The sequence below is a fragment of the Eurytemora carolleeae genome, unplaced genomic scaffold, assembly GCF_000591075.1.
Source record: "Eurytemora carolleeae unplaced genomic scaffold, Eaff_2.0 scaffold1161, whole genome shotgun sequence".
Taxonomy (NCBI): Eukaryota; Metazoa; Arthropoda; class Copepoda; order Calanoida; family Temoridae; genus Eurytemora; species Eurytemora carolleeae.
Window position 1 is genome coordinate 35770 of NW_019397337.1, and position 25195 is coordinate 60964.

The 25195-nt window shown below is 31.3% G+C and overlaps 2 protein-coding genes across 8 annotated transcripts in view; both read right to left on the minus strand.

Annotated features, from left to right (window-relative positions):
• Positions 1-11498, minus strand: part of LOC111713598 (sodium-independent sulfate anion transporter) — a 35138-nt gene extending 23640 nt beyond the window's left edge. For 4 of the 7 annotated variants that reach the window (XM_023488483.1, XM_023488482.1, XM_023488481.1 and 1 more), the window contains exons 1-3: positions 3918-5599; positions 1187-1243; positions 473-586 (exon numbers count right to left, since the gene is read on the minus strand). In XM_023488483.1, coding sequence (XP_023344251.1) covers positions 473-586; positions 1187-1223 — 151 coding nt within the window. In that variant the 5' untranslated portion in view covers positions 1224-1243; positions 3918-5599. Of the gene's footprint in view, positions 1-472; positions 587-1186; positions 1244-1756; positions 1778-3917; positions 5600-10431; positions 10436-11492 lie in introns of those variants that run through there. The other 3 variants (XM_023488484.1, XM_023488487.1, XM_023488485.1) reach the window with 3 other exon arrangements.
• Positions 5703-24387, minus strand: LOC111713600 (sodium-independent sulfate anion transporter). The gene is made up of 23 exons (XM_023488493.1): positions 24309-24387; positions 23773-23832; positions 21250-21321; positions 19951-20057; positions 19254-19307; positions 18911-19054; positions 18143-18230; positions 16628-16735; positions 16000-16078; positions 15374-15428; positions 14793-14882; positions 14491-14532; positions 13851-13986; positions 13417-13524; positions 12266-12368; positions 11757-11874; positions 11130-11211; positions 10232-10320; positions 8856-8912; positions 7915-8022; positions 7025-7128; positions 6646-6723; positions 5703-5893 (listed from the first exon to the last, which is right to left on the minus strand). The coding sequence occupies exons 1-23, from the start codon at positions 24325-24327 to the stop codon at positions 5773-5775; spliced, it is 2022 nt and encodes a 673-aa protein (XP_023344261.1). The 5' UTR covers positions 24328-24387; the 3' UTR covers positions 5703-5772.
• Positions 24388-25195: the final 808 nt, after the last annotated feature.

A 25195-nucleotide genomic window follows, 5' to 3' on the forward strand; every position in this document is an offset into this window, starting at 1 on the left:
CATGTACACCATAGGACTGTTAACAGAAGTCAATATGGTATTATTTCTAAGAAATAAACGATTTAATGTTACCATATTTTTGTCTGATTACCATTGAGGTGGTGGATATTACCAATTAAGAGGAGCGCACATACCGCAAAACATGATTGATTGGTGGTGATTACCAATTTAGGACTTCTGCACCCCCCCCCCCTGGTTGGACTTCAGAATTTAAATGTCCAATTTACGTGAAACACAGCTTTTTTGTGCAGTTTTTACTTTATACTTAGAACAGCATCAACTTCATACAAGGCTGTCGTCTTCCTATTCCACAGTTTATGAGTCCTAATGTATAGTAAAATATTTGATAAGAACAAGAATCCAATTGACTGAATAGCAAATTAGAGATCTGACATTTATGCTGACATTCTAGGTGTTAGATTTTGCGGCTGCATTCAAAAACGGTTTTCATAAACATTGTAAAAAATATAACCTGGGTTCAATCTTGGTAGACTTTTCTCTTTCTCATTTTCTTCCTCCTTTTCTTTCCCATATTTTCCCTTATCAATTGATCCATTAAACACCACTTCCACTTTGTCCTTCTCCTCTTTTACAGATAACAAAAAGGAAATGAATTTTTGCAACAAACTAAACATTATAATCCCTATATCTGTTTAACCCGATGTTGTAGATCTTTGATATTTCAAACTATGAATTCTGTTAGACCAAATAGCCTAAGTTTGAAATATCAAAGGTTTACACCATCAGGTTTCAAAGAAATAGGAATAACCAATTTGAGTTTGTGGCAAAAACTCAATTCCTTTAAATACAATTACAAAATTTAAAACTTACACAAAATCAATCAAATTTTACTTAAAATTATTTTGAAAAATAGAAAAATTGGTGTATTATAGCCTCGAATAGAAAAAAGAAAATGATAGTTTCAAATATGTGATGCAATCAGAGATGGGCAATAGCCAGATTCGTTTTAAACAAACTTTTAATGCTATTAGATTTTAAAAGGGTTTACGACAATATGAGAAGCTTCCAACATTTAAAAATTTTATTCTATAGAAGTTTGCTATTTTCAAACATGCAAATTTAATACCCTATACGAAATTTAAGTTAAAAAAGAACCCCATAACGATAGTTTTTTTTGGGATCGGTTTTTTTTATGACTAAATAATCAAAATTAGCAATTATTTACCTGCTATGCATGAATATGATCCTAGGCTTGTTTTCATCTGTATTGTTTGGTCTACACCTATACAAGAACTATATTGTTTGGTCTACACCTATACAAGAACTATATTGTTTGGTCTACACCTATACAAGAACTATATTGTTTGGTCTACACCTATACAAGAACTATATTGTTTGGTCTACACCTATACAAGAACTATATTGTTTGGTCTACACCTATACAAGAACTATATTGTTTGGTCTACACCTATACAAGAACTATATTGTTTGGTCTACACCTATACAAGAACTATATTGTTTGGTCTACACCTATACAAGAACTATATTGTTTGGTCTACACCTATACAAGAACTATATTGTTTGGTCTACACCTATACAAGAACTATATTGTTTGGTCTACACCTATACAAGAACTATATTGTTTGGTCTACACCTATACAAGAACTATATTGTNTTGAATGTGACCTTTTAGGAATTTAGATATTAAATATTCTAAACAAAGTTCTAAACATGTAACCGTAAAATGCCCACAAACCCTTTCTCCCGTAATTTTACTATTCATAAATTCTTGTACCTTGAATTCACGTTTTCACTTCAAATAAGGTTCAATTGCTAACTGGTTAAATCTGGATATAAGTTTCCCATTAATTACACTAACTGAAGCCAACATAATAAAAACGTTTGTGCAGTCTACCGTATAATAAGTTAAAGAACATATAGTTGTACTGTGTACCAAGCTTCGGATCTATATAAAGAAAATAAACTTAATATATGATCTTTTTTTCCCAAAAATTTTAATTTTAAATCATCCCTTCCTCTTGGCTCAACCTCAAAGTACAAATATAGTAAAAATAATCATGCATAATATTTAACATCTGTTCTTGCCAGTCAATATTTAAAAATATATTTTTATTTAGTTAAAGAATGATTTAAAAGTAATCCTCCATTTTAAGGGTTCACAACTATGACCTTTAAATTCATAGAGAAAAAATGATACAGATTTTCTTGTTGTTTTTTTTAATCATAATTACGATACTTTTCAATTTTGGGGTTTTCTGTAGAAGTAACTTGCATGGGTTTATTCAGTTACAGTGTATTAGAAACAATGAAAGAAATTATCAAAATTTTATCATTTTAGGCCTGAATGAAGTATATTTATGACTGCTGAAGTGACCGTAGCCGTAATATCTAGTCACTCGGATTTAACGGTTCGGCAGGGGTGGATACAGGATTTAAGTGAGGGGGGGGGGCAAGATTTTTTAGGAACAAACAAATTCATAATTAGGAACAAAAAAGGCTCAAAAAGAGTCAAAATTAATGACTAAAGACTAAAAAACTAGATTTTTAACTTTTCACACATTATAGTTTATTAAGACAGATATTTTTCCTGTTTTGCACTAGGGGTTCTTTCCCTTAAGCATGGTATTAAGAAGCTATTCTGAAAATAAGAACAAAAAATTCCAAATTCAGGGGGGGGGCGAATTTTCCCCCGCCCCCCCCCTGTATCCGCCCCTGCGGTTCGGTCCTTCGCAGAATTTTGACTTTCCATCATTATTAGACCGACGAAACATAATTTTTTCTCCTTTTTTATTTTATACTTTTTGTTTGATTTGGTATGCGTTTTAAACGAAAAAGTATTTAAAGACATCTCCGTCAGTTTCAAGATTTTTGAATTATAGACCAACACGTTATTGAATCCAAATAGAAGAAATGTATCGCGCTCTGGTTAGTCCAGGGTCAAATAACCCAATTCTTTATAGAGGGGAGTTTTTTATTTACTGCGTGTACTCTTTAACCCTTTGATTGATCAAGAATGTCGGAGATACAGGGTGTCCGACGAAACATGACAATAGGAAGCACCTATACAAGAACTATATTGTTTGGTCTACACCTATACAAGAACTGTATTGTTTGGTCTACACTTATACAAGAACTATATTGTTTGGTCTACACCTATACAAGAACTATATTGTTTGGTCTACACCTATACTAGAACTATATTGTTTGGTCTACACCTATACAAGAACTATATTGTTTGGTCTACACCTTTACAAGAACTATATTATTTGGTTTACAGTCTACACCTATCCAAGATCTTCTAATAACTAGGTAGATTATTTAGAACATATGTTCAATCATGCAGAATCCGTCATGCGCGCATTATTCTAGGGTTTTGAAGGTACAGAGGGCAAATTTGCTGAGATTAGAGCAAATGCTGATTCAGAAGTGTACACATCTTTAGTACTGCAGTGTACTGTCTCTGGGCGCTAATGTAAACATAAGAAGAATGTCGAAGCCTGACATGGGATCCATCATTCACATAAAAATCAATGAAATATTCTGGTCATAGGAAACTATTATGTGAATTATCAAAATTTTCAAAATTTAATGCTTTTAACCTCCTCGGATACTAAACGAACACTGATGCATCTATTATTGTTTACAAATTCCGCCCAGAGAGAAATGGTTTCAATATGTACACAGAGTATACACAACCGCAATTGACTTTCCTTGCCTTACATTCTTGCGTTTTCCCTTCAATTCAAACACTATTAGAGAGATAAAGACACAGGATTCTCTGGGCTCGATGATCAGTCAAAGGTCATGCAAGCATCATACATAGCCATCTTTCCGTGGATGGTCACTTAGAAATACGACAAGTTACAAACTCATTAAAACATGAAAACACAACCATAGAGAAATTTTCAAATATTGTATAAAATATATTTGTTTACCTAAACACTACAACAACATGGATACTTCTTCCTTTTTAAATTCATAGTTGTCAAGTGTCGGACACCATTTTATGCTAATTTCTGAAAGAAAAGTTAGATATAGATAAATATATATAGATGTGGATGGTGTACTTTTCGACCTACGAAAATCCGCCCTACTCCACTTTTGACCTATGCCAAATCCTCTATACTACACATCCGACCTACTAGCAGGTGGTTTTACAGCTGCTATAAAGACTTGTGGCCGCAATTCCCGGCCTCCTAGCCTGTCCTTGCCGCGGCGCTTGGCCCCCTAGCCAGTCCTAGCTGCCTTGCTCGGCCCAGAAATTGACTTAATCTAACCCTCAAATAATACAAGATTAACATCTGGCGAAGGTCCGATATTGTAGTAGATCTGAAAGTTAGTAGGTCAGAAGTTTAGTAGGGGGGATGTTGCGTTTGGACGATGTAACATTACCACAGATGTATGTGGACATGCAAATTAAAAGCATATTAAAAAAAAATAACTGAATTGCATTTTAAATAATTTATTTTAGAAATTTTACAGGATTTCTTATGTAAAGGTTCTAGGGGGTAAAAAGACTTGATATCCTTGTGCGTAAGATGACAATTAAAAGAGTTATGAAGGAAGCAAAGTCTGACAGCAATTCCACAAAGAATGACCGTCTGATTGTATTAAACATTATTTATTTAATAGTTTTAACTAGTGTCGTATACAAATAGCTAATTTTTTGATTTTTTTACTGCATCTCATTTTTCTGAAATATCTTTATTAATTTAAAGAAATATTTTTAGATTAGAATCAAGAAACAAAATCTTTGCTATAAATTTTTAATTGTGCAGTGAACGTTTCAAGAAAGCCAATCAAAATCAATATTTTGAATTTGTTAAATCTATCCAATGATTAATGTCTTCAATTACATAAAAATATATCTATGTACTTTTTAATGTATTTAAAAAAAATAAAAATTTTATTTTGAATTACAGGAATCACAGGACAAAATTTGTGTAGAAACCCTGCGCAATATGCCTACATTAGTTATATATCAAAATGAGGTAAAAATGATAAAAAAACAAAAAAATAAAATAAAAATATATTTATATTATAATATATGCATATATAATATGTATATAAATAAAGTAACTAAAACTTGATCTAACTACCAGGGTTAGGTAAACTTAATAAGGTAAAATTTAACAATTTGAAAATTTTCAACACTTAATTCGTGTTTAGAATATTTCTGTGATCGTTAATATTTTTTCGAAAAAAATAATAATCGCTCTAAATTACGTATTATGCTTATATCTAATCATTATTATTTCTGTCAATACACTAAAACAAGTAAATATTTTATAATTATTAAAGCGCCATTTTGTTCACTCAAAAATGCTTTCAAAATGCATTTGTTTGCCACGATCTCGTCGAAAATCATTTAATTGGGCATTTTGACACTTTTTTTAGGTGTAAAGTCGTGGATTGAAAAAAAAGTAAAACTTAAAATGGTTTCCTAGATATTTAAAAATACATCTGTAATACAACATTTATGTACGTAACAAATAATATCTGGATGTAATAATGAGTACTTATTATGAATCCTGACAGATATGCCTGAACTCTGAAGGAGGCCCTCAGGAGGTCTTCAGGAGGTCCTCAGGGGGTCTTCAGGAGGTCTTCAGGAGGTCTGACTTGAATCTTCTTGCTCCCTCCTAAGGAGCTTTTCAAAATTTGCGAAGTAGTTTTGCATGAGGTTTGTTATATATCTGAAGGAGTTCTCCTTGCTATAGGAGGTCTCCAGAAAATCTGCCAAAGTTAGCGTGATGTCAGCGTGTTTTCAGGTTATTGTTATGAGATCTTTTAAAGTCCATTAGTATCTGGACCCATCTCTTCATCTACTAAAGGTGAGAAGGAAGGTAGACCTGGAGTAATGGTTTGGGATCGAGTCTCATCGATCAATTCACTCTCTTTATAGATCACCCTAAAGTACATATTTAATGATTCATTCCTTAAAACCAAATAGATTCTAGTACAATAGATTGCAACGTAAAATTTGTACACTCTTAGTAAAGCTGTATGCTGACGTCACAAGTGTCAATTCAGTTTTTGTGTCCGACAAAATTATTAATAATAGTGATAGTTTTATAATAAAGTGCTTATCTTACAGTAAAATAATTGGGATTAAGTGTCTTGTTTGTTTTCTGTGTGTACACTTTTTTATTTAATCTTGGAAATCTTGTCAACTAATGGGAGAAAATTTCGTTTTTCTTGTTATATTTGACACTTATGACGTCGTGTATAATTGGTTCATTTCTCTGATGCCCCCTAATGTACTTGATAATCTATTTACTTGAAACAATACCATTAGAATGTTAAATATAATAATTCCAATAAAATGACTGATTATAGTATTTGTTGTTTGTTTAAGAGACCGAAAAAGAAATGTTTAAAAGATAAAAGTTTAAACTATTTCAACTTGTTCTTGACCTTTTCAGCATATTTCAGTATAAATGTCACAAACTTTGTAGTTTGTAATCAAACACTAAAAGTATGCTGAGAGCCTCAAGATTATTTAAATATATAAAATTGTTAAAATCCGGTTTAAAAGAGCATTTGTTGCTTATTAAAAACTCCACAACAATTATTAATGTCTGCATTAATAATGAAAACAAAAATCAGTTTTTTTCCCACAAAATCTTAGACAGTTATAGTCGATTAAAAATATGTAATTACCTGAAATGATCCTTGGCGATAACTCGTAGGGTATGGGCAGCACTAGGAGATGGATTGAGCCAATAGATTTCAGTATTTCTAAGCAAACAAAAAAATAGTATTTTTCATAATTTTTTAAACTAAAAAAAGTAAGCAAACTGATAAAAAATTTCGTTTAAATGAATAAAAAAGATGAGGGGGGGGGGTTTGCAAGCTGAGAGCCGTTTTTTCATTTTCCTCCCCAATAATAAAGCTCTTTGCTAAACATTTTTTTAGGGAACTCATGGTTTTTTTCAAAATTCAAAATTTTCTTTTCTTTTAAACTTCAAATTTTTATTTCAAGTGTTCTTAAAATTCCACGGGCAAGGCCAGGCACTTGAGCCAGGTAGATATATTTTACCTCTTGCCCATATCCGCTATCATTGCATGAAATCCTTCTGCTGCCGTGAAATCAACGTTATTTATTTTGCTGCAGTCAATAACAACAGGTATTTCGGGACCAGCCTGACAATAACATATTTCTATTAAAGGGACTGTAGGCATAATTCTAAATGATCTCCATTAAAAGATATCAATAAGATAGTATGTACTGTGGAAGATACAGTTTAAAAACCAAAATTAAAAAGAAACCTGTTTACGTATAGAGCTAGGTGAATTTCTCATTTATTCTTGATCAGACAATGTGAATTTGGCATGCTTCTTAATATAGAATAGAGCAAAGTTATAACGCAAGGAAAGTTACGTATACTCTGCGTACAGTTTGAAACCAGTTCTCTCTGGGCGGAATTTGTAAACAATAGATGCATCAGTGTTCGTCAAGTATCCGAGGAGGTTAAAAGCATTAAATTTTGATAATTTTGATAATTCATATAATAGTTTCCTATGACCAGAATATTTCATTGATTTTTTATCTGAAAGATGGATCCCATGCCAGGCTTCGACATCCGTCTTGTGTTTAAATTACCGATCAGAGACAATACACTGCAGTACAAAAGATACGTACACCTCTGAATTAATTTCCTTGCATTATAACCTTGGAATAGAGGGTCTCTTGAAAGTCCCTTCAACGGAATGCACAGTTTTGCAATGTGCGAAAATAAAACTTAAATGACGGTATTTGCGAGAATATTTTAATCACATATTTTCTGACACATGTCAACTCTGTGATTTGTTTACATAAATCATAATTATACAGGGTGTCCCAAACAAATTTTGCAGTAGGAGTATACTGTTACAACAAAGTTGTTTGTGGGATGTCCTATATAATTCCTATCTTGGGCATTTTAATACCTGTTTCAGAGCTGCCTTGTTTATCAGGTTCCTGACATAGGTCACAGATGGGAATATAATCCCCTGATCAGGACATATATACAGATATTCTTGATCCACTCCCTCAATCTAAATATATAATCCCTTTATATAATCCCCTAATCAGGACAGATATACGGATATTCCTGATCCACTCCCTCAATCTAAACATATAAACCCTTGGTCTAAATATACAATCCCTTTATTTATATAATCACTTGATCAAGACATATATACAAATATTCCTGATCCACTCCCCCAATCTAAATATACAATCCCTTCACTTATAAATAATCCATTATATAATCCCTTGTCTATTTGTATAATCCCTTGATCTAAATACATATTCCCTTGATCTATGAATTTACAATCCCTTCATCTAAATACTATCCCTTGATCTAAACATATAGTCCTAATTCCTTGCTCTAAATACATGTTCCCGTGATCTTTAAATATATTATCTCTTGATCTAAATATATATTCCCTCGATCTAAATATACAATCCCTTGCTCTAAATGTAATCCCTTGATCTAAATATATAATTCCTTGATCTAAATATAAAATCCCTTGTTCTAAATATGATCCCTTGATATCAATATATAATCCCTTGATCTAAATATAATCCCTTGATCTATGAATATACAATCCATTGATTTAAATATAATCCCTTGATCTAAATATATAATTCCTTGATCTAAATATAAAATCCCTTGATCTAAATATAATTCCTTGATATAAATATATAATCCCTTGATCTAAATGTAATCCATTGATCTAAATATATAATCCGTTGATCTAAATATATAACCCCTTGATCTAAATATATAACCCCCTGATCAGGAAAATATTTTAACATTCTTTATGATATTGATTTAGACAGTTTAAATTATTTTAGTTTAAGTTTTTCTTAAGTCGTTTTTTACCTTTCTCATGTTGACAGCAATCTTTGGTCTTGCAGCAGCGTAAATTAGGAAGAGCATCTAAACAATTAAAGGTTATAGCAACTAAACAATAAAAGGTAATAGCAACTAAACCATTAAATGTAATAGCATCTAAACCATTAAAGGTAATAGCATCTAAACCATGAAAGGTAATAGCATCTAAACAATAAAAGGTAACAGCATCTAAACAATAAAACTAAACCATTAAAGGTAATAGCAACTAAACCATTAAAGGTAATAGCAACTAACCATTAAAGGTAATAGCATCTAAACAATGAAAGGTTAAAGCAACTAAACCATTAAAGGTAATAGCAACTAAACCATTAAAGGTAATAGCAATTAAACCATTAAAGGTAATAGCAACTAAACCATTAAAGGTAATAGCAACTAACCATTAAAGGTAATATCATCTAAACAATTAAAGGTTAAAGCAACTAAACCATTAAGGTAAAAGCATCTAAGCGATTAAAGGTAATAGCAACTAAGCCATTAAACGTCAAAGCATCTAAACAATTATAGGTAATAGCAACTAAACCATTAAAGGTTAAAAACATCTAAATAATTAAAGGTAATAGAAACTAAACCATTAAGGTAAAAGCATCTAAGCGATTAAAGGTTATAGCAACTAAACTATTAAAGGTAATATCAAATAAACCATTATAGGTTATAGCAACTAAAACAATTAAAGGTTATAGCAACTAAACCATTAAAGGTTATAGCAACTAAACCATTAAAGGTTATAGCAACTAAACCATTAAAGGTAATAGCATCTAAACAATTAAAGGTAATAGCATCTATAAATTAAAGATCAAGTAACTAAACAATTAAAGGTAAAGCATCTAAATAATTAAAGGAAAAGTATCTAAACAATCAAAGGTAAAGCATCTATTAATTAATTTGAAATTTTTCTGATATTGCGGTTTGCGATCATAAAGCTTGAAAACTGGAGTACAGAATGGAGATACTGCCGGGTCAGAACAATAAAATTTAGATTGGCGCGGCCAAGATTGTAATGCATGTAAAGTTAATTGCTGTCGCGTATACGCGTCTGCGTACATATTGAAACCAGTTCTCTTTGGGCGGAATTTGTAAACAAGAATAGATGCATCAGTGTTCGTTTAGTATCTGAGGAGGTTAAAGCATTAAATTTTGATAATTTTGATAATTCACATAATACCAGAAGACCAGAATATTTCATTGATTTTTTACGTGAAAGATGGATTCCATGTCAGGCTTCGACATCCGTCTTTTGTTTACATTAGCGCCCAGAGACAGTACACTGCAGTACAAAAGATGTGTCCACTTCTGAAATAACTTTCCTTGCATACATCCTTGGACGCGGCATGCCTGACTTGTACCTGTACAACTACGCCAGCAAGGATTCCAAACTCAAGTTCATAGAGTACACACACAAAGAAGCAGACGAAAGCAGGTAGAAGATCAATTTCTAAAAAAAGATAAAAAATTATATTGTCTTGAGTAGACAAAGTTTATCAATTTTAAAACAAACTGGTATTTTCTTTTTGGATAATGCACAATCCACATTGTTTTATTTTACCTCTCTTTATCTAAATATTTAAGTTACATTGTGACTATCTTTTACATCTTTTGCAACACCTGTACATGTTTCCTGTAACTTTACTATGACATGTTTATTTGCAAACTCCTCGCTAAGTTAGATTAATCTTAAATCTCTGTACGTGTTTAATCGTAACTCGACCTGTACATGTTCAATCGTAAATCTTTGTACATATTTAATCGCAACTTTTGTACATGTTTAATCGTAACTCGATCTGTACATGTTCAATCGTAAATCTTTGTACATATTTAATCGCAACTCTCTGTACATGTTCAATCGTAAATCTTTGTACATATTTAATCATAACTCGATCTGTACATGTTCAATTGTAAATCTTTGTACATATTTAATCGCAACTCTCTGTACATGTTTAATCATAACTCTCTATTCATGTTTACTCATAGATAACTCTCTGTACATGCTCAAATGTAACTCCGGCCATATACAAGTTATGTTATTGTAATCGAATCTATCTGAACATGTTTAATCTTAACTCTATATACATTAACTCCAAGTTATACAAGTTATATTGTAGCAATCTGTACACTGTACACCGTATAGGGTTGCAAAATCTGTACACTGTACACCGTATTGGGTTGCAAAATCTGTACACTGTACACCGTATTGAGTTGCAAAATCTGTACACTGTACACCGTATTGGGTTGAAAAATACTTACTTTTACTTCTCCACATCGGCATTACAAGATGATATTCCACACTGAAAATGACAGCAGTAATGATAACAGCAGCAAGGGTGGCCTAAATTTTAGAATAAAAAACATGGAATATCTACTTCTATGATGAGTCAATGCATCCGTTTAAAAACTAAAAACTGAAAAAAAAATCACAGGAAAAAATCATTAGAATTAAAAATGAAATTGCAGTATATGGAATAAAGTTTTAGCATATGGAATAAAATTAAACCTTAGGAAGAAAGCACAGAAAAGGATAAAAAAGTTCCATGTGGATGAACACGTATCTTTAAATTGGATAAAAGAACAATATCGGATGAAAAAAGTACCTTAGGGATGAAAAAGTACTTTAGAAATGAAAAATTACATAAAGGGATGAAAGGACAGTATGAAAATGTTTCTTAATGATGATAAAGTATCTTATAAATGATAAAGTATCTTATAAATGATAAAGTATCTTATAAATGATAAAGTATCTTTTAAGTGAAAAAAGTATCATGAGGATGAAAAAGTATCTTGAGGATGAAAACGTTTCACGAGGATGAAAAAGTACCTTATGAGGATGAAAAAGTAATAAAGGAATAAAACAGTATCTTAAGGATGAAAATGTACCTTCGGGATGAAAGCACAGTATGGGATGAGAACTCCAAGGCAAAGGATGACAAGGCCTCCAGTAAACAACCCAGATAAGGGACTTTTCACTCCGCTAGCAGCGTTTACAGCAGTTCGACTAAACAAGGATCAGATATAAAACATGCTATTTATTAACAGATTAACATAAAAGTTAAGTAAATGTAAAAAATTATATAATAATAATAATAGGAAGATTTTAGGCACTTTCCCAAAGGTGCAATTTCCCAAGTCTGTCGGTAGCCGCAATGATCGACCCCATAGCTGCAGCGCTCGGCCTCCTAGCCCATCCTAGTTGCAGCTCTCCCCCCCCCCCCATTGCAAGCCAATTGGAATATTAATAGAAAAAAAGAGAAATATTTAATCTAGGATCAACTAGTTGCACCAGCACTTCTTCTTCCTCCTTCAATAAAATCCCAACTTAGTGCTGTTACAAACCCATAACAGCAAACACTAGTAAACCATGGTTAAGAAGCGCCCTAAATGTTTACCTGAAAGATCCTGTGGTGGGCATAGATCGGACAAAAGATCCAAAGATATTACAAAATCCAAGGGCAACCATCTCCTGGCTAGCATCTACAGGTTTACCGCCAGCTAGAATATAATTATATTATAGAAACCTAGACCTTCTCCTGGCTAGCATCTACAGGTTTACCACCAGCTTGAATACAATTATATTATAGAAACCTAGACCATCTCCTGGCTAGCATCTACAGGTTTACCACCAGCTAGAATACAATTATATTATAGAAACGTAGACCATCTCCTGGCTAGCATCTACAGGTTTACCACCAGCTAGAATATAATTATATAATAGAAACCTGAAAAATCTCTTAAGTGGAAAATGAGTGAGAAATAAAACCCCATTTTAAGAATTGAAAGTTGAAATGAAATGCTTTGCCATTAAAAAACGTTCTGTTCTATAATTGTAAACATTCGGTTGTACGAAAATTGCATAATAAATTTTAGTGAAAAAAAGTTGAATACAAAATTTCGATGAATTATTAATTACGAATGAATTACTTTGACACAAATAAGATAAAAAGTTGTAACGTTATCTATGAAACAATTTCCATTTTTATAATTCAAAACATCAAAAGTCAATTTGTTTACAATAAAGTGCATCAAAAGTAACAGAGATACAAGGTTTTTCTGCTGGGGGGGGGGGGGGTTTATTTTTAATATTTCACAAAAATAAATTTTTTTATTTTACGACCAGATGAATATTGTTTTAAAAGGTTAAGCAAATATTTAGTTTCCATGTTTTGACAAATATTAAGATTAAGAACTTCATATTGTCCTATCAAATATTTATATGTATTTTATAATGTAAATATATAGTTTTAGCCTTTAACTGTTGCTTCTCAGTCGCCATTTTTCATCGTACTCTTGAAAGAACACAAATTTCGCTGATTTTTTTTTCTTTCCATTGATGGAAAAAAGTTATTTTTTCAGGCAAAATTTTGCAACTCTGAGCATCCATTGACCTTCCATTGAGCCATGAATATTTCCACTAAAAAACTGGGACCTGGCTGGTTGAGCCGTTTTGACGTTTATCGGTTGCAAACAAACAGACAGACACAGACATATAAGAGAAATGAATATGAAAAGGAATTATAAATAGTTGATATAAAATGTTTACCAAAAGCTTTGGCAATTGCCACACTCTCCAGGATTGCAATAAGAGGAATTACAATGATTGCAGAGCCAAGAGTTTTTGTCATTTCCATAAAAGGGATTGTAGAATTATCTGAAAATAGAGAAAATTTAAGTTTTTTAAATACTAAATTGTGTAACATTTGTTTGTTTTAACAAAGCTTAAAATCGACATTTTACGTAATATCAAGAGTTTCATTAAATATTTTAACATCTTCATCTGATTTAATATAATAAAAGAGATAATTTTATAAATATTATAAGGTCGGTTTTAAAAAACAATCAAAAGTAAAAATTCCTATGTTTTGGATATTTACGACATCAGTCAAAGGTTTTAAATCTTTCGTCTTTTTACATTTTTAATGGGGAGTCACAAAAAACAAACATATAGTCCCTTCTCAGTGAGAGGATACAACTTACTTTCTACAGTGCTGAATGGAGGAGGAGTAAAGGGGGGAAGTCCGCTCTGTATATTTCCGGTAATAGTCCAGATACAGGTTTCATTTACTTCTACTTCCTGAATATATGGAATATATTTCCGGTAATTGTCAAGATACAAATTTTATTTACTTCTACTTCCTGAATATAAGGAATATATTTCCGGTAATTGTCCAGATACAGGTTTCATTNAATAATAATAATAATAATAATAATAATAATAATAATAATAATAATAATAATAATAATAATAATAATAATAATAATAATAATAATAATAATAATAATAATAATAATAATAATAATAATAATAATAATAATAATAATAATAATAATAATAATAATAATAATAATAATAATAATAATAATAATAATAATAATAATAATAATAATAATAATAATAATAATAATAATAATAATAATAATAATAATAATAATAATAATAATAATAATAATAATAATAATAATAATAATAATAATAATAATAATAATAATAATAATAATAATAATAATAATAATAATAATAATAATAATAATAATAATAATAATAATAATAAAAATAATAATAATAATAATAATAATAAAAGTAATAATAATAATAATAATAATAAATCCAATTTTACCTGGCAGTACAGAGGAACCAGACCCCCTTGCTGACAATATGCTAGAAATAAACAAAGAGATTAAGATTAAGATAGCGCTTTATCATTTTTCCAAGTGGTTTGAAAATTAATCAGGGGAAAGGAAAGATATTGCTTATTGAACCTAAACCCAAAAGCATTTCTTTTTTAACTGATGTAAGTTTTGAAGGAAAAACTGAAAGGGTTAATGAGTCGGGCCTACAGCTAGAACCGTTAAAGTTCTAATTGTGCAATCTGTAAACCCAGGAACAGTCTCTTTTCCAGGATGGAACGGTGTGTTTACCTGAACATTTATTGGTAATTTGTTGAAGAGAGTTTGCAGGCCTGGGTTGGGATTATCAGAGGTTTTAAACCAAGATGTCCGGTTCAAATACTAAATAATAATATTTAATATCAGAGGTTTTAAACCAAGATGTCCGGTTCAAAGACTAAATAATAATATTTAATATCAGAGGTTTTAAACCATGATGTCCGGTTCAAAGAATAAATAATAATATTTAATATCAGAGGTTTTAAACCAAGATGTCCGGTTCAAAGACTAAATAATAATATTTAAAATCAGAGGTTTTAAACCAAGATATCCGGTTCAAAGACTAAATAATAATATTTAATATCAGAGGTTTTAAACCATGATATCCGGTTCAAAGACTAAATACTAATATTTAATATCAGAGGTTTTAAACCAAGATGTCCGGTTCAAAGACTAAATAATAATATTTAATATCAGAGGTTTTAAACCATGATGTCCGGTTCAAAGACTAAATACTAATATTTAATATCAGAGGTTCTGATCCAAGATGTCCGTTTTCTTTGTATTGATATATACGACAACGACTTTAAGATTCAAAGAATTGCTCAACTTACCCTGAGAGAGAGAAGAACAATGGCGCACACTATTCCAAGAATCGCGTCCTGGTATCTGAGAAACCACAAAATTTATAATTTTTCCAAATAAAATTTCAAAATTCAAATAAATTCGAATAATATAACGCGAATTTAACAGTTCGGCCCTTTTCCAATTAGGCTGTGAATTGACAACAATTGGACCTACTAAACATAATTATTTGAAAAAACTCCGTAAATTCAGAAATTGTAGAATATAGACCAAAACTTAATTGAATTCACATTGAAGAAACCGTTTGCATCTTACCATGGTTAGTTTTGGATGTACAGTGTGTCCCACGAAACATGACAGTTGGTGAATAGTTTTGAATGTCTTCTTCCATACTGTATTAGATATTGAAGACTTTTTGCAGTTTATTTAGTTTAAAAAAAAACTTTACTCTAATATATTTTACTTAGATATCAATTTTACTATAATATGGATGCCATAAACAACTTGAAATATTATGGAAGAAGACATTTTAAACTATTCACAAACTGTCATGTTTCGAGGGACACCTTGCATATTGTTAAACAACTATAGAAAGAAAGGGTTCAATGGGTCTCTCTAAGTTTTAATAGTTTTATATTTTCAATTTCAAAGTTTCCTGGTTGTTTCTATATTCGTAAACACATCGATCCAAGGATCCACTATACCCAGGTGAGTGTGGGATTTGTGGTGACTATCTAAAAAGTAAAAAAATGTAAACATGCAGTACAGTTACAACATGTAGTACAGTTACAACATGTAGTACAGTTACAACATGCAGTACAGTTACAACATGTAGTACAGTTACAACATGCAGTACAGTTACAACATGTAGTACAGTTACAACATGTAGTACAGTTACAACAATAGTATAAAAGTTTGAAATATCAATGGTTTTACCATCAAGCTGCAAAGATATAGGTGTAACAAAAAATTCGAGTCTGTGACAAAGACTTAATTCCTTTATTCGGTTACATTTTTAGAAAATCAAAACATTTTTAGAAAATCAAAACATTTTTCTTCTTCTCACTAGCTCTTCAATATTATTTTCAAGATTTAAGATTTTATGGCTAACTTGCAGTTTAAATGACAATTTGCTATTTATTTTCACAGTGGACAATCTGCGGATCAGGGTTTCTGAAGAAATGCTCCCTAGCTCCCCTCTAAGCCCGATTGGGAGTCTTGATGACGCTTTTGATTAAAGAATCATTTCAAACATCGCTGACAGCCCCTTAATAAACAATTACCTATTTTAATTCCGAGCAAGGCTTTGACCTGCCCGGTAGCGATAGTTATAGCAGCTGCGCTGGTGAACCCAGCTATCACAGGTACAGAGATAAAATCAATCAAAAAACCTAAACATTTTTTTAAAAACTTATTAAAGACTAGGTTGTGAACCCAGTGTTGCCCAGGGTATTCAAGGTACTCCCGCCATGTACCCGCTCTTGGTTGTAATTTTTCCCATTTTTTCCCTTTAAAAGTGGTGGCAAATCGGTCAAATAGTTCCCATGAGTTATAATCGGACATACAAAAACATAAAACGGAGTTTACAACTATATCACGCTTAACTAAGCTGTCGTTGTAGACTGCAGTGATTTGCATTACTCTGACCGAAGAAATATAGTGGGGTTTAGTGGAGAGGGCAATATATGCCGAGTCCATTAGCGCCTGATCCAATCAGGGTTCAGTCAGGTGTTTGTTGTCTATTCTGAACCATTAGAAGTATCTCATTATCCAATTAGATATATGAATCCTTTAATATCGGCGTTATCAGTAAATGGATTAATAGTTACTTCTACTGAAACTATGGTGATACAGTTTTAATGATTTCAGTCATTGCAGGGTTTTGGCTTTCTAGAGGCTCGACTTCAGAATAAAAGGAATTGAGTCTTTACCACAAACTCGAATTTTCTAATCCCATATCTTTGCAAAATATTGGCATAAGCCTTTGGTATTTCAAACTTTGATAATTTAATGTAAGAGAATTTATAGTTTGAAATATCTAGGATCTACATTGGGTCAAAAAGATATTGGGATTTGAAAATCAGAGTTTGTGGCAAAGACTCAATTCCTTTAGCAAAACGCGGAGGACCAGGGTACATTTGAATTAGAACAGGACCGACCCCTTGTACACCAGCTAGGTTTCAACTTTGATGACGCGGCCAGACTTTTTACAGTACTCGGCCTATCATGGGCCAATTTGACCTACCCTATCAGAGCTGAAAACTTTAGAATGGGATATCCTTAATCCCGATCGGTTAATTAATCTGGAGATTAATAAAAAGAGGAGAACAAGCATTATTTAATCCGGAGATTAAGAAAAAGAAGAGATCAAGCATTAATCTCGATATCCACCATTCTAAAAATTCAGCTCAGGTTAGTTTGTTGTAAAAAGATTGTTTTTACCAATCTATATAACGAATAAGTGGGTCCGCACCAAACTATAATATAACGAATAAGCGGGTCCGCAAGTACTCAATCAAACTATATAACGAATAAGTGGGTCCGCAAGTACTCCATCAAACGGTTTGTCTAATTATGAAAACACTCGTTAAACAGTGCTTAACTACCATAGAAGTATCAGAGTTCGAATTTAATAAATTTGATCCGCGTCTTAAATCCTCCTGTAAAAACCGGTTTCAATTGAGCGCCGGCTGAAATATTGAAACATTGAATACGATTTTAAGTGGAACCAATCATATTTATGCCGCAACTTAAATTTAAGCGGCGGCTCAAAATCTTTAAATTCTGCCTCCGGTTACCTAACTGCAGAAGCCCACAAGCAAGAATAATTATTCCAGAAAGAAAAGCGAGTAGAACAGCATAATCGGGTCCGTACTGCGCATGCGTCTGAATAAGAAAAGGTTTCATGAAAAAATTGTATTTGAGCTTATGCGCTCATTATTTGTCAAACTTTCTGTCATTTCACGTTGTTTTAAAATTGCTTTAGCCCGTAGCTTGAAAATAAGCGCATATTATTTGAAATTGGTCTGTTTACACTGCACAATTGGTTTCATAGTCATTAAACATAATAACTTGAGTCTAACAGTCGGCTTCACATTGCAAAGTTTTATGCGCGTTCCATGCACTGTTGATTATTATTTTTAAATGGCTCAAAAACCTTTATAATACGTGTTTTGAAGTTAAAATACTTAATTTAATTTTCACCCTGCTATTAAAATTTCAAATTTTATGCTTAATTTGTCTCATTGTAGGGTGATAAAGTTACTTCGTCACCCTACAACAGGGTGATTAAGTAACTTTATCGACATAATTATAAATAATTTGTGTAAAACTGAATAAAACTATATATGTTATTGCAATGGGTATCATGCGTGCAAAAAAGTTTTTACTGTGATTTTTAATTATTCTAGTTTGTTTTCGATCAAAATAAAAGTATCTTTACACCTCACTACGTTCGGTGTGACAATACTTTCATTTTTATCTTAAACAAACTAGAAAAAATAAAAATCCCGGCAAAAAAATGTTCGCACTTAATAATACCCAACGATATAATAGATATTTCGTACCGCAGTCATAAGTGCCATAATGGCGGTAGGTCCGATGGTAATGTCCTTGGATGTTCCAAAGATACAATAAACAAAACATCCCATGAAGGCCGAGTATAATCCATACTGGGCTTCCAACCCAGCCACTGCAGCATAGGCTATACCCTGAAAATATAATGATCAAAACACAATAATGACAACTTGGTAATTGAGCCCCTATGCTATACCAATTAAAAACACCTTTGTTGGTACTGATGGGTCATTTGATTATTATTATTAGTAGTAGTAGTGTTATTATTAGAATTATTATCATCATAATTATTAGTATCATTATTATTATTATTATTATCATTATATTATTGACCTGTGGTATAACTGTTAATCCAACTGTAATCCCAGCAATGCAATCAGAAATTAACTAAAAAAATGCATTGTATTAGAAATTTAAAATTTAAAAAAAATTATTCTAACTATCTATCTATTTTGACAGCTCACGCACCCCTGACCCTTTATTAAAGTAAATTCAACATAATGTCTGACCACGTCTGCACCGGTTAGTCCTATTGAGTGTCTGCTTTATTTACCCAATGTCCGGGCGATACAGTACAAACTGGGACTAGAAAGGTTGACCCGGCTTGGAAATTCAAATGTTCTACGGCTGCCCGTTAGCTAGATCAAAACTAGCTTAATTGTAAACAGCAACAAAGATTTTAACCTAGATTTTGCAATTCTAAGCATACAGGAGGGCCGAGTTTTATCATTAATTGTTTACTAAATGTTGTTTGCACATAAGACAACTAGTTCTAAACCTGTTTCGATGCGTTATGTACATTTTTAAAAGTTTTTACACCATATTTTCTCTCCTTAACTATTTACCTATCTATCAGATTTATCTATTTATATATCTATATATCTATCTTTCTGTCAACCAACTTATCTATCTTTCTTTCTATTTATCTATTTATCTATATATCTATCTATCTATCTATCTATCTATCTATATATCTATCTATCTATCTATCTATCTATCTATCTATCTATCTATCTATCTATCTACTCACATCGAGGGCCTTATATTGAGTGATCCAGGACAGGAAAGGTAATCTCTTCTTAAGATATTTCAGAGTCTTGTTTCCACAAGTATCCATACTGCAGGAGCCAAATCTTCCTGAAAATATGTTTTTTCCTTTCAAAATTGTTTCTTTAAGTACATTTCAAAACCATCTCTGCTTAGTTCAATAAAGCCAGAATTTGTTAATTTTAAAAATTCTATAAATGTGTAAAATGCACATGCGCACCTAAAACTTGAAAGGGGACAAAAAGTTACGCCATGAAGCATTTTCTATTTTACGTCAAAAGTAAAGAGAAATTTTAAGCTTTTACATCATATGAAAATATGCTTTTTAATTGCGTCACATTCTTTTGAAATGTGAGATCAAATACGCACAGTTCTTGAACTTGTTTATCTTTACGGGAATGCGAGATCAGGGAATAGGAACAAAAGGAAAGGACATGGCGCTGGTCTGGCATGAGAAAGCCAGTCGCACTGCTTTGCAGACCAGTACGGTAATCTTTACACACACTGTTTTGGTACTGACACACAACATGATTACAGTCAAGGAAATTGCAGAACCATGTAATTAAGCTTGAATAACGACTATATTTATTGTAAACTTTAATCAAGTTATATTCTTTGATGAAATGGATACTGAAATAGTTTTACAATACATATGTTAAATAAAATCCAATAGCAATAGCTATATTTCATGAAAAAACTTCTGCTCCTTATTTCACAAACTAAACCTCAGATACCTTCATTGAAATAATTGAGTATTTGCCACAAACTCTAATTTTTTATACTTATATCTTTGCAATCTGATGGTGTAAAACTTTCATATTTCTAAATAATGTTATTTGATCTAACAGGGTTCATAATCGGAAATATCTATGGTGTACAACATTGGGTTGAAAAGGCTCATTTTTATTTTCTTTTTAGACCCATTTTCTAATATTGGATTTTAGACCCATTTTCTTATATTGTATTTTTTATAACATTAATTGCTTTTACAAAAGCCACGTTTTTTGATAAAATAATCAAAAACTTCGCAAAGAAATCTGGCACTTTTTACACAATATGCAATGAATAAATTCTTAATATAAAGTCTTTTTATTTTTTAAAATCAAGCATTAAAGAAATTTTCAAAATATAATTTGTCATATTTTCAAAAATAGAATATTCTGCAATTGCAAGATTTAAATATTTTTTTTAATCGACCTTTCTTATCGAAAAGTGTAGTTACTTTTATTTTTAATTTCATTTAAAAAATAAAAATACTATATATCGTCAAGGGTTAAATTACCTTTATTTTGACCGTCTTCGAATGAGTCCTTTCTAGGGGCGAAGGACCCCTCCTCTCCTCCTCTCTTCTCATCTGTAAAAATCAAATTTCAATTTTTTGCAAACATTTGTACATTGCAGGTTCGTAAATTTTGCGTACTTAAAGATACCTTTGCAACACGATTCAGTGTGAACCTTTGATATTAGAAAATTAGAAATTAGAATATTGTAGTTTGTGAGAGACTCAATTCCATATGCAAGGGATAAAAGTTTTAAGTCACAGTTTGAAACATACAAAAAAACTTAAAAATTAAGAGCAGCATTTGAAGCGTTTATACACGTATACGTTTGCCCTTAAACATGTTTAACATTTGTTAATGATGAAATACGTTTTTTCAAAAGGTATGGCTCCATATGCGATAAAACCATGGAGTATGGACGTATGGATGCTTCCGTAGAGTATTACTGAAAAAGTGGATTTTAGTGAAAACTCCCATAAAATAGTGTTTCTCTCTCTCTCTCTACCTCTATCTTCTTCTCTCTACTATCATGTTGTATTTACAATATGTATATATATATCCTCTTTTCTATACTACCTTTCTCTACTATCGATCGGGCGCTACTAGCTTTTTAGCTGTTTTGCTCTTAAATTAAAAATAATTGTTAAATCATAAGTTATTTATATACTGTACATTTATAATTGTACAGCAGTAAAGTAAATTTCACTAAATATGTACAATTTACAATGTGTATACGTATTCGAGGCACCGGGGAAACTGTGTATATATACTTCTATCAGCTGATTTGTGTTATTATTCTCTCTGCATGAACAGGGATGGATATTATCTAGTAAAAATATTTTGTGTAATGATATTTTGCTTTGTTTAAAAAAATAAATTTTTAAATTTAGATTTAATGTAAAAGAATATGTAGCCCGGTTTACATCGAGGCTAAGGAATGGTTCTAGACTAATGATTAAATGAAATCTTTTATTTTTCGTTTGCAAACAGATTTTGCTGTTAATACATATTATTTTTTGAGTTATCATTACCATATACGCTTCTCTTTTTAACTTAAACCTGACACGATAGAGGGGGGGGGACGGGGTACAATCCCCCTGAGGGGGGGGGTGTTAACATCCCTTCCCCCACCTCCTATTCAATTATATACAAAAATAGTCTAATCGGGCTAGGGTTAAGCCATTTTTTCTGTTGAGCATGACAATTTCTATTTTCTGCGTGTATTTTGAAAATTGGGATTTCTCTACAAAAGTGACTTGCGCATTTCTACTGCTGGAAAACGTATTGAGATTAAATTATCAGAAAAAAACGATGATATCTTCCACATAAGTGATCAGATAAAGGTATATAGGTAGTGCTGTCAATCAGGCGTTGACATATTTTCTTGTTTTCTTGTTGAGGACGCACCTTCAGTAAAAGTGAATTCAACCTAAAGTCTGACCGTGTCAACATTGTTGCACCGGCTAGTCCTATTGAGTTTCTGCTTTAGTTACCCAATGTCCGGGCGATACAGTACAAACTGGGACCGGAAAGGTTGACCCGGCTCGGAAATTCAAATGTACTACGGCTGCACTTGAGAGTCCCGTGAAATTACGCTTATTTTAAACTTTGGAATTTTCCTGCATGGAAAATATCTAAAAATTGATAAATTATAAGTTGCGTCATGTTATTCAGAAAAAACCTTGTTTATTCAGACGGTAAACTAATATCTTTAAAATAAATATAAACAAAACATTGATTTAATCAAAAGTTATGCATTTCGTAGTACAGAACAGTTCATAAATTTGCTTTTAAAATTTTCCGAAATGAAATTTAATCTGGCAAAACCCGGTTTAAATTAAGCGCAGGCTTAAATCTAGAAACATTTGATACAATTTTAAGTGGAACCAACCATATTTAAGCCGAGGCTTAAATTTAAACCGCCGCTCAAATTCTTTAAATTCGGACACGATCTCTCAACAAAATCAAATCATTCATATCACTTTAAACAAAATATCAAAGCTATACATGTTTCACATTTTATACAAAAGATAAATCATTCGTTTTTTTACTTTTTACTAAATTCTCTAGGTTATAAGGTTTACCTAAAGTTGTATTATTCTTCATATGAGTTGTCATATTAAAAGGTTGAGACTGAGAGATAATTCTTGATATACTTTGTTTTATATATTTTCATGCAGATAACAATTCTAATATAAAGACCTTCGCAGGTATTTCTTAAACTCATCTGAGACTTAAATGTCAAATAACTGATAGGACAATTTGTCTTACAACGCTTTTTATCTTCGCCAAATATTAGAACGTGTAAAGTGCAAATTTTTGTGTGTTTTAATTATTTTACAAAACAAACACAACAAATTTTTCTGGAATATTTATATTTTCAATTTGTAATACTTTTATATGTTGGAAAATTACACATTTAAAAATAAAACAAGCGTTTTTGGTTGGTGTTTCCATTTTCTTTAAAGGATAAATAAATTGAAAATTTTAATAAAAGCAAAAATTTAACAAAAAATGTATTTTACCAGATTTCTGAGCATTTCTTCCCATTTTTTGTTTCAAAAGTGCACTTCTTTCATTCACTGCTGAAGATTGCAACTTTTATTTTACATAATGCTTTCAAAACAAACTATTTCTGATGGGCAAAATTCATTTTTGAAAAAAAAACTTTACTTAAATTATTTCTTGCTAGAGACATGTAATTCTTTTTAAAGTCCCATTGTAAAACAATTAAAAACTAACGATTTATATATTGAACGTTAAAATGTGACTAAATGGTTTAAACACTATTGTTAACTTGTATTTTTCACGTTGTTATTGATGCAATAGGTGTTAGGTGGCGAGGATAGGTGTCAAATTCAGATTCAAGTTCATTAATTAACAATTGTTTATCTTCAGAAAGGGAAGAAAGGAAAAAGTTGAAAATTTATCGTTAATTTGATTTGTCAAATATATCGGTTTTTAATATTCATTTGATAACAATTAAAATTATTAAATCAGCTACGTTGAACATATAATGTCTTATCTTTTTTAAGTGAATAAACAGCTTTGAATCAACAACCTTTCTCTTGTTTTGTCATTCCAGGAAAATCAGATGTTCTCAATTAACTGTTGGTATTTATTTTAGTTGCTTGTATTCTGAAAATTTACAAAATTTTAGGTTTGAGGAAACCAAGGAAATCTATAATGATACAGGGTTACTCAAAAAAAAATGAGACAGCAAAAACGACCCGGAAAAATGACGATATTCAGATAAAATAAAATAAGTTTTCTGCCTTAAAAATAGACTTTTAATGGCGTAGTTTATGATCTGGAAAAGAAAAAGTTTCATGTAATTGTAAATATGAACAAACAGACAGTGTAAATTCTTGGTATGAAGAACTAAAAGAATATTTCTCGTTATAGTGAGCAGAAAATTAGAAAGCCTTTTGGAAGAGAATAGAGAGAGAATATAACAGTCGGTTAATACGTCTGCGCAGATTATATTAAAACTTCTCTATAATAAACTGTCAAAGAAAATATCATATATGACATATCTAAAAAAAAAAAAAAAAAAAACGTAAAACTGAAAAATTAATTTGGAAAAAAGTTTAACTTATTTAGACCTTAAAAAGCATTATTTTACATGGTTAGCCAAAATGGATGAGATTTCAAGGCCATTAAAACATTTGGTACGATGGGTTCATGGCTGAAGTTGATTGTCTATGCCTTTAAAACGGGTTTCTTGAGGGGTTTTTATTGATTTGACAAGAAATAAGGAAGTGTAAGAATTTAATCCGAAATCGTCTCATCCTTTGTGGGTAACCCTATAGCTCCTCATAGATTTTCTTATTTTCTTAAGTCAAGTTTAAAAGAAACCATAAAGAATGTGTTTACGAAAAATGAACAGATTGACTTTATTTTTATTTCTATCTAATGTTTCTGCGAAGATAAATCTTTCCTATCCAT

Excerpts from the sequence above, each read along its gene's own strand:
- LOC111713600 (XM_023488493.1), bottom strand. Across the intron at positions 18,231-18,910 it reads TTATGGCACTTATGACTGCG|ACGCATGCGCAGTACGGACC; the intron begins GTACGAAATATC and ends TTTCTTATTCAG. Across the intron at positions 14,533-14,792 it reads AATTACCAATAAATGTTCAG|CATATTGTCAGCAAGGGGGT; the intron begins GTAAACACACCG and ends GTTTATTTCTAG.